Source organism: Halichoerus grypus, chromosome 15 (assembly GCF_964656455.1).
Source record: "Halichoerus grypus chromosome 15, mHalGry1.hap1.1, whole genome shotgun sequence".
Lineage (NCBI taxonomy): Eukaryota > Metazoa > Chordata > Mammalia > Carnivora > Phocidae > Halichoerus > Halichoerus grypus.
Genome location: NC_135726.1, coordinates 17,630,215 through 17,648,501, shown reverse-complemented (window position 1 = coordinate 17,648,501; position 18,287 = coordinate 17,630,215). Strand labels below are relative to the sequence as shown.

The following is an 18,287-nucleotide window of genomic DNA, read 5'->3' as shown; positions in this document are numbered from 1 at the left end:
TTATTTTTCTTTTTAGTACTTAGCCAAATATGGGAAAATTGTCTCTTTAATTAAAGTCGGTAGTTTTTATTGGAGTTTTGTAGTGAAGATGTGCATTTTCATCATTCACTAGGATTGAAAGAGACTTACAGATTTTAATACTATGAATTTTGTTTTAAATGTTTTAACATATAGAATCTCTGTATCTTTTAGAATAATTTTTTAATTTTTAGAACACGTATTTTAAAAGAATTTTATTTTCATGTGCACATTTATTCCCAAAGTGCTAAAAGAGAATATGCTATTTAAATTGCCAAATTCAGTGACATTTTACATATTTGTGCTCCTGCTAATCGCAAAAATTCACTTTTTTGTACTGCTTTATAGTTTATAAAATGTTTTCTCAGAGTTTATATTTAATATTCACAATAGTTCTTTGAAAAGGGCAAGGCAAGTACGTTGTGCAGGTGATTTAAGATTACACATGATGTAGGGGCGCCTGGGTGGCTTGGTCGGTTAAGCATCTGCCTTTGGCTCGGGTCATGATCTCAGGGACCTGGGATTGAGCCCCACATCGGGCTCCCTGCTCAGCGGGGAGTCTCCTTCTTCCTTCCCTTTGCCCCTCTGCCTGCTTGTGCTCTCTCTCTCTCTCTCTCTGTCTCAAATAAATAAATAAAATCTTAAAAAAAAAAGATTACACATGATGTAATTGGTAGAGATCTTAAACCCAGGCCTTTTGACTCTGCTGTTATGTTTTCTATTGTACCATATTGCCTCTTATACTACAGTTAAGTTATAATTTCATAGTGCTTTTCATTTTCATAACTACTTTCACATTGTCTCATTTAATTCTCCAAGTAAGCTTTTTTAGAAACCCTGGTCTTTGACTTAAAGTCACATGCTGTTTCTATTACCTTTATAATGCCTGATAAAAATCTTAGACCTTTATTTACCATTATTGTAGTTTAAGCTCTCTTGGATTAATCATGTTAGGCTCCCTACTATGACTAATACTTCCCAGTTCTCAGTGGTTTAGGACCCAAATAAAGGAAGTTTATTTTTTATTTTCTTAGAGATTGTCACTCATGAATTCAAGGTCTCTCCATCTTGTGATGCTGTCGTCTTCAATACACAGCCTCCATGGTTCCTAGGAAAAGCAAATGGAGTATAGGGAAGGTACATAAGATACGTGAACCTGGAAATTACTACCAGTTATTACTTCTCACAGTCCAGTGGCCAGAAGTAGTCACATGACCCTACTTATATAGACGGGGACTGTGAAAAGTAGTCCCTGGGTTGGGAGTCTTTCCTCAGCAACAACTCTATACTATACTATACAACATGACTCTACATAAATCTTTTGGTGTCAGCATGTCTTTTCTGCCATATCCCCTATACAGTATTGATCTTTTAATTTATATTCAGGAGTTTAATAGTAGCTAAGTGACTAATAGGGTTCTGTAGCCACACTGCTTGGGTTTGAATCCTATACTGTACTTTGGCCAAGTAACTTTTCTAGATTTTTTTTATTAAATCATTCAATGATTAATTTATTCATCCATCTATCCGCTCACTCACTCAGTAAATATTTTTTGATTGCTCACTACATTATAGACAGTATTGTAGATGCTGGGGATCTAGAGATGAACAAGACAAAGTCCTGCCCTCATGGGCCTTTCTTACATTATACTGAGAAGAGACAATGAAAAAGTAAATAAAATATTATTACAATGTTGTAATAGTGAGAATTAGTATGTGATGTGATAAGAGGCTAATTATCACTTTTTTATAAAGTGAGGATAATATCATCCTACCTAAGAACTGATATGAGGATTAAATGAAACACTGCATGTACAGAACATGGCATAGTACCTTACACAAATGCTCAGTAAATGTTGATCAGTACTCTGTGAACCCTGATGAAGAATAAGTAGCAGAGTAAGAGTAAGAGAGCATACAAGTGGTGGGGTGGTTAGAATCTTAAGCAGACTCTGCGCTGAGCGCAGACCCCAGTGCAGGGCTTGATCTCACAACCCTGAGATTACCACCTGAGCCGAAACCAAGAGTCAGTCCAGTCACTTAACTGACTGCACCACTCAGGTGCCCCTGAAGTAGATAATCTTATTCGTTAATATGGTCTGCAACTATTTAATACATTCAAGCCAGTCTTTTACTATACTAGCTGGGGATTCGGTGGGGGGAAATCAGACATGTTTCGTAGTTCCATGAAGTTTATAGTTTGGTGAAGCTTGCAAATGAGGTAATAACAGTAAAGTAGGATAAAGGTTTAATGGAGGAAATTCACATCTCTAAAAGAGCAAATAGGTGAAGGGGTTGAAATGGGTACTGCTTATTTAAAAAAAGTTCGTAGCGGGTGCCTGGGTGGCTCAGTCATTAAGCGTCTGCCTTCGGCTCAGGTCATGATCCCAAGGTCCTGGGATCGAGCCCCATATCAGGCTCCCTGCTCTGCGGGAAGTCTGCTTCTCCCTCTCCCACTCCCCCTGCTTGTGTTCCCTCTCTCACTGTGTCTCTCTCTGTCAAATAAATAAAATCTTAAAAAAAAAAAAAAGTTTATAGCTCATTAATAAACATTAACCAGAGAAAAGGTAGATACTAAGAAAGGAAAAGTATTAAGGAGAGGGAAGAGTTTAGAACTGCACTGTCCTGGGGCGCCTGGGTGGCTCAGTCGTTAAGCGTCTGCCTTTGGCTCAGGTCATGGTCACAGGGTCCTGGGATCGAGCTCTGCATCGGGCTCCCTGCTTCGTGGGAAGCCTGCTTCTCCCTCTCCTACTCTCCCTGCTTGTGTTCCCTCTCTTGCTGAGTCTCTCTCTGTCAGATAAATAAAGAAAATCTAAAAAAAAAAAAAAAGAGAGAGAGAGAGAACTGCACTATCCAATCCAGTAGCCACTGGCCACATTTAAATTTAAATTAACCAGAATTAGAAATTGAGTTCTTTAGTTGCATTAACAGCATTTCAAGAGTTGGTAGGTGTGTGGCTAATGACTGTTGTTGTTTTTTGTTTTTTTTTTAGGGAGGGAGGGAGGGAAAGAGAGGGAGAGAATCTTAAGCAGGCTCCATGCCCAGTGCGGAGCCTAATGCAGGGCTTGATCTCACAACCCTGAGATCATGACCTAAGCCAAAATCAAGAGTCAGATGCTTAACTGAGCAACCCAGGAGCCCCTACGTTGTCTTTTTTTAGATTTTATTTATTTGAGAGAGAGAGACAGAGATAGAGAGATCACAAGTGGGGTGGAGAGGGAGAAGTAGGCTCCCCGCAGAGCAAGGAGCCCGATGCGGGACTCGATCCCAGGACCCCGGGATCATGACCCAAGCCGAAGGCAGATGCCCAACCGACTGAGCCACCCAGGCGCCGCCTGCATTGTCTTTTTAACAAATGATGTTGGAGCAATTGGACATCCATAGGACATCCATTTATTTTCCATTCAGAAAATAAATCTGAACCTAAACCTCACATTTTACACAAGAATTGATTCCACATAGATCATGGATTTTTTAAAAAATGCAGATGTAGAAGATTTTTATCATTGCAGAAAGTTCTGTTGGGCAGTGCTGGTTTGATAGCCAGGGAACAGGAACAAGTTGAAGACTGCAAATATAAAGGGGTAGTACAAGAGAGTTCCTTTGTGGTGATGGAAGAGTTCCTTATCTTGACTGTGATGTTGGTTACTTGAATCTACACATGGGGTAAAATTGCATAAAGCTACACATACATTTTATTATACAATGATAATTTTATTAAGGCACAGATATTTAGTATTTTTAAAATTTATTTATTTGAGAGCACACGCATGAGTCCGGGGCGGGGGGAGGGAAGAGGCAGAGGGAGAGAGAAAAGCAGACTCCCCACTGAGCAAGGCAGCCCGCTGCAGGCCAATCCCAGGACCTGGAGATCATGCCCTGAGCCAAAGACAGACGCTTAACCAACTGAGCCACCCAGACACTCCCAACGCATAGATATTTTGAATCTCATCTTAAAAGTTACTGAAATTTTAAAAATGGGGATTGTTGGGGGACTTGGGTGACTTGGTTGGCATCTGACTCTTGGTTTTGGCTTGGGTCTTGATCTCACAGTCATGGGATCGAGCCAGGCACCAGGCTCCACACTGCACAGAATCTGCTTGAGGGTCTCACTCTCCTTCTTCTTCTGCCCCTCCCCCTGCTTGCTTGCTTGCTTTCTCTCTCTCTCTCTCTGAAGTAAATAAATAAATCTTAAACAATTAAAATGAAAATGGGATTGTAGAATTTTTTTCATACTTAGATCTTGTATTTCATCATACACCAAGATCCTTTCCCAGGTGATGATTTTTTTTATATGATGTTGTTATATGCACATTTTCAGTTTGAAACAGTTTGTTTATATTATGGAAATTTAATTTTGTAATTTTGTATTTTTAGTATTTCTATGATGTATTCTCATGTTTCTGATATATTCAGATTCCACCCCCCCCCAGGTAATTTAGCAGAACTGATAATAGAATTGCTCTTATTGAAGCTGCTCTGGTTTGTCCTATAGTGACCTTCAGGCTTTAACACTCCAGCTTTAGTTAAATTAAGCAGGCACAGACCTTTGCTATGGAAACGATACAGAAACATAACAAACAACTTGGCTTACTTTCTTCTCCAAAGCAGAGGGTGGCCTGAAGAGAGGTATACTGATCCTAGATGAAAGTTTTTAGAGAGTAATGTTAGCAGCAATAATTTGTTTATGGCCTATAACATAATGCTTATCTGAAAATAAAATGGGAAGACAGTATAATTTATTTGATGTCCCTTTAAAATCCCTAAGATGCATAGGAGAAACCCTATTTTTCATATGCTGTATAGTCTATATGCTTGGAGCAGATGCTGGCTGAAGTATGTGTTACAAAATATATTCCCTTTGAAATCTTATATGCATGATTACCTTCCCCCATCACTGGTTTATTTTACTATCGAAGTATAAAGGACAGGTGGCTTATGTCTTTGCCAAGCTGGTATTAATGTGAGTCATCTAATATGACTAGGATACTTTGGTATATAGTACTTACTGGTACGTTATGTGATATTTGGGTAGCTTAATAGATAGCAATAAAATTTTTATTTGTATTTTCTATTTTATTTTATTTTATTTTATTTTTTTTAAAGATTTTATTTATTTATTTGAGAGAGAGAATGAGATAGAGAGAGCGTGAGAGGGGGGAGGGTCAGAGGGAGAAGCAGACTCCCTGCTGAGCAGGGAGCCCGATGCGGGACTCGATCCCGGGACTCCAGGATCATGACCTGAGCCGAAGGCAGTCGCTTAACCAACTGAGCCACCCAGGTGCCCCTGTATTTTCTATTTTAGACTTAACTACTTCGTTTAGAACAGCCTACTTTAGTGACTGTTATTCTTATTTAAATAATTCTGCTGGCTAATCTCATGAGTTATTTTGCTCCACAAAACTGTACTCTCTTATTCCAGAATTCATTCATTCATCAGTGATTGAATGTCTGTAATGTGCTAGGTACTCTACTGTGCTCTGGAGGTAACAGGATGGACCCTGTCCCGTTCACAGTACTTAGAGGCGAGTGGTAAAGTTGTTGGTGTTTCTTCCTCTATTAGACGAATAGTTGGTTCCATAGAGTAATTTGTTCAGTTTGGATTAAACGTGAAAGAGCAACAGGTATAGCAGAAAGGAATAGCTAATCACTTATTAACCATGGGTTTCCAATTTCTTCTTTAGTTATTGATTTAGTTTTTTTTTATTGTGATCATGTTGGCATTTTATTTTTTTATGGAATATTTTCAATTTAATTAAATCTGTATAAAATTTATTAACTTATTCTATGAAAATATATAAAAAGAAATCACAACTGAAAGTATTGAGGGGTACCTGGTTGGCTCAGTCAATGTAGTGTTTTGTTTTTTTTTTTTTTGAGAGAGTGAGAGAGAGCACGGGCGCATGCTTGCGCAAGGCGGTGGGGAGGAGCAGACCTAGAGGGAGAGAGAAAATCTCAAACAGAAGCCCCACTGAGCCCAGAGCAGACACAGGGCTCAATCCCACGAGATCGTGACCTGAGCCAAAATCAAGGGTTCAACACTTAACCAGCTGAGCCACACAGGTGCCCTGGAGTGTGCAACTCTTGATCTTGGGGTTGTAGGTTTGAGCCCCAGGTTGGGTGTAGAGATTACTTAAAAATAAGATCTTAAAAAAAGAGAGAATATTGATAGATTTCTTGACTATATAAATATTTACAGAAAACTGCAACTTCCAGTTAAATATAGTAAATTGAACACATATGTTTTACTGTCATTAGAACTTAGACAGCTGCAACTTAAGCCTGTTGGATAGAGAGAGAATCAGTAAGGAACACAAATCATTTTACACCAAAGAACCCTGGAAAGACTCAGGAATTTGAGGCAGTGAGTGTCTCTGAAAGTGGGATGTGAGGTGGAGCTAAAAGCAAAAGGATTGGTTGAAAGTCTACAAACAGTAGTTAGACTTCCCAGATTTTTCTCTTATGTGGCATAGCCAAGTGATAACCACTGTCTTACCCTGTGAGAATATTGCAGATTTACTCTTTAGAGGGAATGAAATAGAGATTTTAGGTTCTAGAATTACTGAAGGCAGAGCTTGAGGATCTGTACAGAAAATGGAGTTGGGATGGAGGGGAGGCATAATGAAAGTCTGCATACTGAATAGGGAGATTGCTGACCCCTTTTCTTAACTCCCAAAATGCTTATAACAAGTTTATGTTCCCTAGACAGGAAATTGGAAGATTTGCTTTTAGATAGGTCAAGAGAAAAATGCCCATGTGCCTCTTGACTTGCAAATATTCTAGAGTAATGATCCTACCCGACCCCACTTTTTTAATTTTATTTTTATTTATTTATTTTTATTTTTTTTAAAGATTTTATTTATTTATTTGAGAGGGAGAGAATGAGAGACAGAGAGCACGAGAGGGAAGAGGATCAGAGGGAGAAGCAGACTCCCCGCCGAGCAGGGAGCCCGATGTGGGACTCGATCCCGGGACTCCAGGATCATGACCTGAGCCGAAGGCAGTCGCTTAACCAACTGAGCCACCCAGGCGCCCCCCACTTTTTTTTTAAACAAATATTTTGTAACACTACTTTATTAACCTGAAATGGAAATGCAAAGATTATATAATCAACTTGCACGTACAAATTTTAAGAATATCAAAATAATGCTGTAATTATTACGAGGAAATAAATTTAGAAAACTAAATTACAACAAAATAGTTCTGTTTCAAAATGAAAAAGGTTGGTATTGACTGTAGAAGACAATAAAGTAGTTAGATATTTTTACCTGCAGTATCACTGTAAGTGTTGCAGGTACAAAAGCAGGTATGTTGATCAGCAACCTAAATTCCATTAGTGAGTGGCATTATTGGCAATGACATGATTTTCTGAAATGATGAACTCTTGCTAAAGTTTTCTTCAATTTATATGGTAGTCACATTCATTAAACATTCATGTGTTAAGGAGCGCCTGGGTGGCTCACTCGGTTAAGCGTCTGCCATCGGCTCAGGTCATGATCCCAGGGTCCTGGGTTCAAGCCCCACATCAGGCTCTCTGCTCAGTGGAGAGCCTGCTTCTCACTCCTCTGCTTGTGCTCTCTCTCTCTCTCTCTCTCTGTCAAATAAATAAATAAAATATTAAAAAAAAAAAAGCATTCATGTGTTAAAACTCTAATTTGGGGGCACCTGGGTGACTCAGTTGGTTAAGCGTCTGCCTTTGGCTCAGGTCGTGATCCCAGAGTCCCAGGATCGAGCCCCACATTAGCTCCTTGCTCGACAGAGAACCTGCTTCTCCCTCTCACTCTCCTGCTCCCCCTGCTTGTGCTCTCTCTCTCTCTGTGACAAATAAATAAAATCTTTAAAAAAAAAAAAACCTGCAATTTTTTGGTATTTATATATACTAAGGAGTTGGATTCTAAGTTCATAAACTTTTCTATATACATAAATATGTGTAGGACCTTCTGAAGTTCTGTGCAACATAGGCTAGTTCTGTGCTTGAAAGAACTGATTATCCCATTCTTTGATAGGAATTTCAGTCTCTGGCCCCTTGTCATAAAATGCCTATAGTATACCTCACTCATCTTGTTGCCATGCTCATTCATTTATATATTGACTATGGCTGTTTTTGTATGATGATGGCAAAGCAGTTAAGATAGAGAACATAGATGGTACTCTCATCACTTCACACTTTGCTCAGGATGTTGCAAATCACAATGTCGCAGTTAAAACTCAGTAGTGTTTCAAGTCCTCAGAGTATTGCTGTACTAGAACTTTTACAGTGTATACTTCTGTCAAAACAAGAAAAGAAAAATGGATTTCAAATGTCATACTTTTAAGGCACAGTAGACTGTATTATTTTATTATCAAAATAGATAGCAAAGCATTGTGTTTATTGTTCAGTGATGTTATGGTTGGGCTAAAAGAATGTACATCTTATATAGCATCACATTTCCATCTATCTGTGTCACTGTTACTTTGAATACACCATGACTAACAGTGAAAATACTACCTCCTCTCTCCAAACCTGTTCTAAATCAGTGACTTCTTCATTTTATTTGCTAGTGGTACCACCATTCTATTGGATTCTGAATCTCAGAACCTTTTTTTTAAGATTTTATTTATTTATTAGAGAGAAAGAACACGTGCACATGAGCAGGGGGAGGAGCAGAAGGAGAGGGCAAGGGAGAAGCAGACTCCCCGCTGAGCAGGGAGCCTGACATGGGGCTCCATCCCAGGACCCTGAGATCATGACCTGAGCCAAAAGCAGATGCTTCACTAACTGAGCCACCCAGGCGCCCCTGAATCTCAGAACTTCTAATTTCTTTTTTCCTTTCTCTTTATTATTCTATATATAGTCAGTTAAAAGAAATCTCTTTAGGGAAGGACTTACTGCATTCATCCCTCCCTGTTTCTATCTTCTATTTATGTTCTTACTTCCATTCTAATTTAAATTTTTAATAGACATGATGTTAGTACTTAGTGCCTCAGCCTCTTAGCTGATTTCCATGATTCTGTCTTTTCCCTCCTTCATAGAGCCTTCATTTATTTTTATCATATGCTTACCAACATCCTTTTTATTATAAATAAATTTCTGCCTTTTAAAGTCTTCACTAATTTCTTAAAGTTTAATACATGCCACTTTGTTCTTTATTTTATTGTCACCTATATGGTATTGGCTGAAGCAGTGATATTCAATATGGATATTTCCATAATGGATCCTCAGTTAAAAGAGGAAGGGGTAGAGGTAAAAGACAAAGTTTCTGCCTTTTTGGAACTATACATTACTGAGGAAAACAGATAATAAATGTATAACACACTTTTTTAAAAAGATTTATTTATTTGCGAGAGAGAGAGAGCGCGAGTGCACGTGCGCACTAGTTGGGAGAGGAGCAGAGGAAGAGGGAGGAGCAGAGGAAGAGGGAGGGAGAGAATCTCAAGCAGACTCCCTGCTGAGCTCAGAGCCTGAACCTGGGGCTTGATCTCAAAACCCTGAGATCATTACCTGAGCAGAAATCAAGAGTCACATACTTAACCAACTGAGCCACCCAGCCACTCCTGTAACACACTTTTCATAGTGATCCATACTATGAAAAATAATAGAACAGGGTAAGGGGACAATGATACGGTATTTTAGGTAGGATGGTCTTCTCTGAGGAGCTGACCTTTGAGTATGGAACTGAAGGAGTGAGGTAATATGAAGATCAAAGGGAAGAATATTCCAGAATGATAAAGTATTAAGTGTGAAAGCCTTGGGGCTAGGAATAAGCTTGGGTGGGTCAAGCAATAAGGCCAGGATGGTTAGAGCAGACTGTGGAAGCGAAAAGAGTAAGAGAAGGTAAGGCAACAAGTTAGCCAGGGCTCAAATCACATAGGCCTTATAAATCACCACAGGGCATTTGGATTTAGTTGAGTGTTGGAAGGAAGCCATTAGAGAGTTCTGAGCAGGGGATGAAATTATCTAGTTAAAGTTTGTTCTGGCTCCTGGACAGCAAATAGCCTGTAAAAGAACAAGAGCAAGAACAGGGAGAATAGTTATAAGGGTATTGCAGTGGTCCAGGTTTAATCGCTTCTCTATAAATGTTACAGTCCTGAAAACCATCCTAGGTAAATTATATTACCCAATAATAGGCAGAAATCTTCATGTCCTTTCCTGGGTAGAGGATAATCAATTATGATGTTGCTTGGTTACAAACTCCACTGTAGATCCAGGAATGGGCAAGGAGGGGGGAGTAAAGTGTTCACCTGAAAGACCTCATAGTAAACTAAAACTCCTTCTACACATTTGAACTCTGACTACATTATATACCTAGAATCATGGACATAGACTAATAGCTAATATTTGTTTATCACTACCTACATGACAGCACTGTACTAGGCACTTTATATTTGATATCACATATCAGGATAATTTATAAACCATAGTACAGAAACAGAAGAGAATTTTTTTAAAGGTTATTATAAAATCTCTGGCTTAGAAGCTATATGGTCTGGAACATTGTCCAGCCATCCAATCCAGTACTGCTATAGTGAAAACATCACTGACACTGTGACTCATGACCATAACTTGTTCTGTCAGTGCTAGGGACTGAGTGCCAGAAACTCCACTGCTGCCTTGAAGAGCTGGACACCTCCTCTGCTGTGTATACTGAAAAATAGACTTTATGCCACCTACATTATCATGTCTCTCCCTTGCTGGTTTAATGGACTAAAGCAGCCATGGAACAAATCTTTCTCCCAGTTGGTGGCTAAAAGTAGGAGTGGAGATTACTGAAAGACATCTCTCTGAAACTTGTAAGACCACCAAGTATGAGGAAACCACTATCTCCAAGCAGAGGAATCAGACTAAAGCTGCACCAAAGCCCAGACATAGCTTAAGAATTTGTTACATGACAAAAGAAATAGCATGCCTCTTTCTGGAGGTAAATACTTTCCTACTTGAGTCTCTAAATCCCTTGAATACAAAATGTTCAGTATATGTTCAGCAATACACACACACAAAAGAAAGTGTAACCCACAATAAAAAGAAAAACAGTCAGTAAAAGCAGGCCTAGAGATGGTCTAGATCTATTTCTTCATCTGTGTTGGAGTTATCAGAAAGAGTCTTTAATAATAACTATGATAAAATGCTGAACTGTCTAGTAGAAGAAGTAAGCTATATATGTGAAGAGATGGAGGGATTTCAGTAGAAACATGAAATCTTTTTTAATTGAAAAGATAAGGACAAAGATACAGTATTTATATTTATATTTCTAATATAAACACAAAAATTCTCAACTAAAAACTAACAAACCATAACCAGCAGCAGGGTGAAAAGATCATACAGCATCACCAAGTAGAATTTATCTGAAAAATGCAAAAGGTGGCCCAACATAGGAAAATCGATTGATGTAATACACCACATTTAATAGAAGAGATAAAAACTACACGATCATTTCAGTTGACACAGAAAAAGCATTTGACAAAATTTAATAGCCTTTCATTTACACACACACACACACACACACACACACACACACACAGGGAAAGGGGGAAAATGCCTTACCATGAAAGATTATTTATGAAAAGCCTACAGCTAACATTATACTTAATTAATGGTAAAAGACTGAAAGCTTTCTCCTTAAGATTAGGAACAAGGATGCTCACTTTCACCACTGCTATTCAGCATTTGTGCTGGGACTTCTAGCCAGAACTATTAGACAATGAAAGAAATAGAAGGCATTTGAATTGGAAAGGAAGAGGTAAAACTGTCTCTATTCATAGACGACATGTTCCTGTATATAGAAAATCTCAAATCATCCATAGGAAAGCTACAGAGCTAATAAACAAATACAACATTTCCAGGTGGAAGATCAATATACACTCAACATTTGTGTTTCTATGTACCAGTGATGAGCAACCTGAAGAGGAAATTTAAAAAGCGATTCCAGGGGCGCCTGGGTGGCTCAGTCGTTAGGCGTCTGCCTTCGGCTCAGGTCGTGATCCCGGGGTCCTGGGATCGAGCCCCGCATCGGGCTCCCTGCTCTGCAGGAAGCCTGCTTCTCCCTCTCCCACTCCCTCTGCTTGTGTTCCCTCTCTTGCTGTGTCTCTCTCTGTCAAATAAATAAATAAAATCTTTAAAAAAAATAAAAATAAATAAGCGATTCCATTTACAGTAGCATCTAAAGGAATTAAATTGAACCAAGGAGGTGTCAAAATTTGTATGCCGAAAACTATAAAATATTGCTGAAAGAAATAGATGGAAACATAAAATAAAAATAAATAAAATTTAAGTATATGTAAAATAAAAATAGATATCCATGTTTGTAGATAGGAAGACTTAACATTAGTAAGTCATCAGTACTCCTCAAAGCAATCTATAGATGCAGTGCTATACCTACCAAAATTCCAACAGCCTTTTTTGCTGAATGGAAAAACATATTTTCAGATTCATATGGAATTGCAAGAGGCCTCAAATAGGCAAAACAGTCCTGAAAAAGACTTGGAGGACTTACTCTTCCTGAGTTGTAACTTACTACAAAGCTACAGTATTTAAAACACTGTGGTACTGGCATAAAAGCACACTGATGAAATAGAATAGAAAGCCCAAAAATAAGCCCTTACATATATGGTCAATTCATTTTCTGTAGGGTGCCAAGACTATTCAGTGGGGGAAGGGACAATCTTTTCAACAAATGGTACTGGGGAAACGGGATATCTACATGCAAAATAATGTAGTTGGACCCTTACATTACATCATATACAAAAATAAACTCAAGGAGCGCCTGGGTGGCTCAGTTGGTTGGGCGACTGCCTTCGGCTCAGGTCATGATCCTGGAGTCTCCGGATCGAGTCCCGCATCGGGCTCCCTGCTTGGCAGGGAGTCTGCTTCTCCCTCTGACCCTCCCCCCTCTCATGTGCTCTCTCATTCTCTCTCTCTCAAATAAATAAATAAGATCTTCAAAAATAAACTCAAAATAGATCAAGGACCTAAATGTGAGACCTAAAGCTATAAAACTCTTAGAAGAAAGCACTGGGGGAAGTCTTGGACATTGGATTTGGAATTGGTTTCTCAAGTATGGCACCGAAAGTACAGGCAGCAAAAGACAAAACAGATAAATTGGACTCCATCAAAATCAGAAACTTTTGTGCATCAAAGGACACTACTAAGAAAGTGAAAAAACCTACAGAATGAGAATTATTTGCAAATCATATATCTGTAAGGGATTAATTCAGATTATATAAAGAACCCCCAACTCAGAAACCTCAAAACACATACACACCCAAATGTACCCCCAAAGAATGCTGAATTTTTGTTTTTTTTGGTTTTTTTGTTTAAGCAGTCACTTAACTTGGTTGGAGTCAACCTGGAAAACCTGTCTCTGCTGGTTGGTGGCAGCTCATAATCTCATTTCATTTATGTTAGCTTTACACTCCTCGGGATCTGACCTGTTCATGGGTGGTTCCCAGGTCAATCAAAAGATTGGGCAAAGTTTGTATGTATAATTTGGAGCTCCCCTTCTCTGGCTGTCTTCTTTCTGGGATTTCCCTCTTACTCTCCAGAAGCTGTGGTTGTTCTGTACTCTGTCCTTAGTTCTTCAGGCCCTCAGACTGTAGATTTTCTTTTTTAAAGATTTTATTTTATTTGAGAGAGAAGGAGAACATGAGCAGGGGGTAGGGGAGGTGAGCAGAGGGAGAGGCAGGTTCCCCGCTGAGCAAGGAGCTCAACGCTCGGCTCTATCCCAGGACCCTGAGATCTTGACCTGAGCTGAAGACAGATGCTTAGCCGACTGAGCCACCCAGGCACCCCAGACTGTAGATTTTTTATAGGAGTTTCCCCCACTTTGTAAGGCATGGACTGTGGCCTTCTCTCCGGTTAAAAGTCTTAAAAACAGGAAACACACTTTTCGTGACTCTCTTCTTACATGTGTCAGTTTGCTTCCAGAATATGCTTACTTTGGTTACCCTCCATGCTTTCAAGTCATTCTTTATGTTTGTTCAGGTTTTAATTGTTATCTGCATGATGATGGGTCAGATTGGTGCTACTCAGCCATCAGATTGGATAGGGGAGTCTCCCTAAATCCTAAATGTATACTTCTTTAGGCTCTGTTTCGTTTCTTTTTCTTTCAAGATTTTATTTATTTATTTGAGAGAGAGAGAGCACAAGAAGGGGGAGGGTCAGAGGGAAAAGCAGATTCCCCGCTGAGCAGGGAGCCCGATGTGGGACTCCATCCTGGGACTCCAGGATCATGACCTGAGCCGAAGGCAGTCGCTTAACCAACTGAGCCACCCAAGCGCCCCTAGGCTCTGTTTCTTTTATTTTCCTCCTTTTTTATGGTCGCTGTTTTTACCTCCAGCCCTTCCTGGTCCTCCCCCTGGATAGTCATCCTAACCTCAACAATAGTGAAGGATACCAGAGAAAGCCCAGCCTGCTAAGTCAGTTGAAACTTTAAGTTGGTAACATATGTAATAGGCTTTTTGAGATTCTTTCTACTAAAACAAACTGTCTCTGATTTTAACAGCCTATTAGAGGAGCTTCCTATACACCAAAGTCTTTTAAGTCTGGTCTGGATGATTAATGTTGCCTGGTGTACAGAATCAGCATTCCTTTTGGTTCTTCACAGCATTCTATAAGAAGGCTTTTGCAGAATATTTATTGTTCTAGATATTTATACAGAAAAAAAACCCCTCATCCCTTTGTAACATATTCCAGCCTTTTATAACTCATAAACTTCTGAAATTTGAAGATTAGTTCACTTACTACTTTTTCTTATTGTTATCTTTTTGAAATAACATTTTGTGTATCAATAATATGTTACAAATATAACAGACTTACTATTGTAAGCTTATTGTAAATACATGGATAATGAACTGTATTTTTCCATTTGTTCTTCCTAATTAGCTCCTGGGCTATAGTGAAAAGCCGATAAATCTACAGATGTTTATTGGAACGGCAGATGATCGATATTTACGACCTCATGCATTTTACCAGGTGCATCGAATCACTGGGAAGACTGTTGCTACTGCAAGTCAAGAGATAATAATTGCCAGCACAAAGGTTCTGGAAATTCCCCTTCTTCCTGAAAACAATATGTCAGCCAGGTATCTTGAAACATACCTCAAAATGGACAGTTTTTTTTTTTTTCCTAAAACAACTTTCAGAAAAAACGTATTTCTTTTTATAGTACAGAAATGAAGTATTCATTGTTCTAAATTAACTGAATAACATTATGTAAATAATCGTAGTATATTTGTTAGGGTTGGTAGTGAATTTCCAGAAAAGAAATTCAATTCACCAAAAGTTTATGAACCATGTAGTACCAGCCAAGCATTATGTTAAATGATAGAGAAAAAAATATATGGACTTTTTTCAAGTTGCTCACAGTCTAATAGGATAGACAATAATAATTGCAGTACAGTTATTATAATTACTAAATTTCCTTAAGGAAAACTTTGACTCTATCTCCAGGTATCCTGTTTGACTCATTTCCAAACAAAATGAGGTAGCTAGCTTCTGAATGAGAATGCTTTAGAGTTTTGTTCAAGTTAGGATTATATTGCAGTTTATTATATGTTAGATTGTATGTTAGAAAATGCAGTGGCCTAAACATTAGACATTTAGTTTGTTATTCCATAAGAGAAATACACAGATAGGCATTTTAGGACTAGCACAATGGCTCCATAAGTCATTGGTGGTCCAAACTCTTTCTGTTTTTTCTTCTCTGCTATTTTAACATGTGACTTCTGTTCCCAAGATACAAAATGGCTGCTGGAGCTCTAGTCATCACAACTATAGTCCCAGAAGGAATAAGGAGGAAGGGTAAATGAAAACTTCCATCTGAGTTAGCCTCTTTTTTATGTTATGTTGTGTTGTGTTATGTTATTTATATATATTTTTAAGTAAGCTCTTTGCCCTGTGTGGGGCTTGAAGTCACAACCCTGAGATAAGAGTTACATGCTCTACCATCTGAGCCAGCCAGGCGCCCCCTGAATTAACCTCTTTAAAGAGCTTGTTACAGGGGCACCTGGGTGGCTCAGATGGTTAAGTGTCTGCCTTCTGCTCAGATCATGATCCCAGGGTTCTGGGATCGAGCCCTGCGTTGGGCTCCCTGTGTCGGGCTCCCTGCTTGGCGGGGGCGGTGCTTCTCCCTTGCCTTCTACTGCTCCACCTGCTTGTGCATTCACGTGCTCGCTTGCTCTCTCTCAAATAAATAAATAAATCCTTTAAAAAAAAGAAAAAGAGTTTCTTACAGAAACCTACCCAACACATTTCATTGTTCATCCTTGTATATAAGGAACATCTGGGATTTTTTTTGTTTTGTTTTTACCTGAGTACATTGCTACCTCTAATGATATAGGGACCTATTACTAGGAAAAAAGGGGGAAAAGGAAATTTAGTAGGCAACTTTTAATTTGTCACAACTAGGTATTTGAAACTTACAGTGAGGTTTGTTACATAGATTGTTTCAAACTACAGTGTAGACCTTTCTTAAAATGGCAGTAACATCCATTCCAGGCTATTACAAGAACAGATTATAAAATAAGATTTTGGTCTCTAGCTTTCTTCCTTTAAATTTATACTTAAATAACTTTTTGGGTAAGCTGAATATACCCCTTAAGGAAAACCAATTTGTGACATAATTCTATTATTATAAAAGAAGAACTGCCAAGTGCCTGGGTAGCTCAGTCTAAGCATCTGCCTTCAGCTCAGGTCATGATCCCAGGGTCCTGGGATCGAGTCCCACATCGGGCTCCCTGCTCCATGGGGAGCCTGCTTCTCCCTCCGCCTCTGCCTCCCTCTCTCTGTCTTCTCTCATGAATAAATAAAGAAAATCTTAAAAAAAAAAATTGTCTTAAGAAATAACTTAACTTGGGGCACCTGGGTGGCTCAGTTGGTGAAGCATCCGACTCTTGATTTTCGGCGCATTGCACTCAGTAAGGAGTCTGCTTGTCCCTCTCCCTCTCCCTTTGCCCCTCCCTGTGCGCTCACTCTCTCTCTCTCAAATAAATAAAATCTTTATTTAAAAAAAAAAGGAAGAAGAAAAGAAAGAACTTATCTTGTTACTTATTTTTTTTCTTGTTACCTACCTATTACTAGAAAAGACAAGTTAATAAAAATTGAAATAAAACCTTATTTTTACCTATTTTGTTTACATGGACGGTACTCAATAACCCAACCCAGTTCTCTGCCTCCAGGCATCCTTTTGACCCATTTTCAAATAAGGTGAGGTGGCCAACCACTGAATGAGAATGCGTGCATGTAGGCTTCTTCCCTTTTACTCTAGGCATCAAAAGCATATTTGATTCATTTGGCATCAAAAGCATATGAATATACAGTACAATAGCTGCAGAGGTGAATTTAAAACTCAGTTGAACCATCTTTTTCTAAGAACTCATAAAATTGATCCCTAGAAGATAGTTTGCAGGCCATGTTTCCATTCATTCTTCGGGATATTCAAAGCACTAGACTTGAATCAAGTTCAATAGAAAGTCACCATAAGTTTCTTACACTTCTCAACTTTGTCTGAAGGATAGGATAAGAAATATCCTGGGTGGCTCAGTCATTAAGCGTCTGCCTTTGGCTCAGGTCATGATCCCAGGGTCCTGGGATTGAGCCCCGCATTGGGATCCCTGCTCAGCCAGGAAGCCTGCTTCTCCCTCTCCCTCTCCCGCTCCCCCTGCTTGTGTTCCCTCTCTTGCTGTCTCTCTCTCTGTCAATTAAATAAATAAAATCTTAAAAAAATAAAAAATATCCATAGGAATAACTTCATAATCTGAAAAAACACTATTAGATATATTAGCTCTTAGGTTGGTCATTATTACACATACACACAGAATCTTTTCAAGTTAAAGGGGAAAAGCTGATTATTTCCTGATGGCATGGTAGATTTTGGTGTACCAGATAAGGAGAGACATATAAAAACTTTTATCACATTTATTTTTTGCCTTGGCTTCTGGAAGTTCACAGTCAAGTTCAGTTATAGTAATTATAATAATTTGTATAACCCTAGATTTGGAATATATTATTTCCTGTTCCTTCTATTTAAAGTTTTTTTCTATTTTTCCTTGACCTAATTTGTATTTATGTTATAAAATGCCTCATCCTTTCTAAATGTATAAATCAATAAAAAAGAGTACACAAGTTTCTAAAATTTTCAAGAAATTGGGAAAGCTTCATATATCAAATAATGTGAGAAAATCAGCTAAACATAGCTACCTTATCCTTTTCCCATCTACTAGTATACGGAACAGGCTGTAGTCATGACTCATATCCCTTCCCCAAGAGGGTATGGCATATACTGCCTGCCTGGATC

At 38.7% G+C, this 18,287-nt stretch overlaps 1 protein-coding gene across 5 annotated transcripts in view; it reads left to right on the top strand.

The window, feature by feature from the left end:
• NFATC3 (nuclear factor of activated T cells 3) overlaps window positions 1-18,287 on the top strand; it is a 116,437-nt gene that overhangs the window by 47,346 nt on the left and 50,804 nt on the right. For all 5 annotated transcript variants that reach the window (XM_036114968.2, XM_036114969.2, XM_078062573.1 and 2 more), the window contains one exon: window positions 14,876-15,075. In XM_036114968.2, the coding sequence (XP_035970861.1) occupies window positions 14,876-15,075 (200 nt within the window). The remainder of the gene's footprint in view (window positions 1-14,875; window positions 15,076-18,287) is intronic.